The sequence below is a fragment of the Scylla paramamosain genome, chromosome 14, assembly GCF_035594125.1.
Source record: "Scylla paramamosain isolate STU-SP2022 chromosome 14, ASM3559412v1, whole genome shotgun sequence".
Classification (NCBI taxonomy): domain Eukaryota; kingdom Metazoa; phylum Arthropoda; class Malacostraca; order Decapoda; family Portunidae; genus Scylla; species Scylla paramamosain.
In genome coordinates, this window is record NC_087164.1 from 17,393,289 (window position 1) to 17,394,245 (window position 957).

The 957-nt window shown below is 51.5% G+C and overlaps 1 protein-coding gene across 1 annotated transcript; it reads left to right on the forward strand.

The window, feature by feature from the left end:
- Positions 1–450: 450 nt before the first annotated feature.
- On the forward strand, positions 451–957 carry LOC135107129 (uncharacterized). Its single transcript, XM_064016839.1, has one exon. The coding sequence runs from the start codon at positions 451–453 to the stop codon at positions 955–957; it is 507 nt and encodes a 168-aa protein (XP_063872909.1).

Genomic DNA, 957 nt, shown 5'->3' on the forward strand with positions numbered 1-957 from the left:
AGGGGCAGGACAATGCCCGCCATGGGGTGGCCAAGCCCCCCCAATACAAGGAACTATCTTGTATGCCCGTGTCTCCTAATGGCCAGTCTCCCTCTGGCGAATATTACCTGGGAGAATATTACACGGGTGAGTATTACGATGGGGAATCCCTCTTCGTGCAGTTCGTCGCAGGCGAACTGCACGATGAGGAATCCCCAGCTCTGCAGTTCATCGCCGGTCAGTTCGAGGATGACGAGTCCTCCGGACTATTCCTTTTGACGATACCAGCAGGACCCATCGAATGAGACACTTAACCTGACGTTTGGCCAAATCTCCCCTGGCCAAACATGATATGACCAAAGCTAGGTTACCCTGGCCAAATCTCTCTTGGCCAAACCTAACATGACTAAGCCTCCCCAGGCTAAACCTAATTCGATCTTCCCTGGCCAATCTCCCCTGGTCAAACCTAACATGACTAAGCCTACCCAGGCTAAACCTAATTTGACCTTTCCTGGCCAATCTCCCCTGGCCAAACCTAACATGACTAAGCCTCCCGAGGCTAAACCTAATTTGACCTTCCTTGGCCAATCTCCCCTGGCCAAACCTAACATGACTAAGCCTCCAGAGGCTAAACCTAATTTGACCTTCCTTGGCCAATCTCCCCTGGCCAAACCTAACATGACTAAGCCTCCCGAGGCTAAACCTAATTTGACCTTCCTTGGCCAACCTCCCCTGGCCAAACCTAACATGACTAAGCCTCCCGAGGCTAAACCTAATTTGACCTTCCTTGGCCAATCTCCCCTGGCCAAACCTAACATGACTAAGCCTCCAGAGGCTAAACCTAATTTGACCTTCCTTGGCCAACCTCCCCTGGCCAAACCTAACATGACTAAGCCTCCCGAGGCTAAACCTAATTTGACCTTCCTTGGCCAATCTCCCCTGGCCAAACCTAACATGACAAAAGCCTTCCGAGGCTAA

Bases quoted from the DNA above. Each gene is read 5' to 3' on its own strand.
- LOC135107129 (XM_064016839.1), top strand. From the start codon at position 451: ATGACTAAGCCTACCCAGGCTAAACCTAATTTGACCTTTCCTGGCCAA.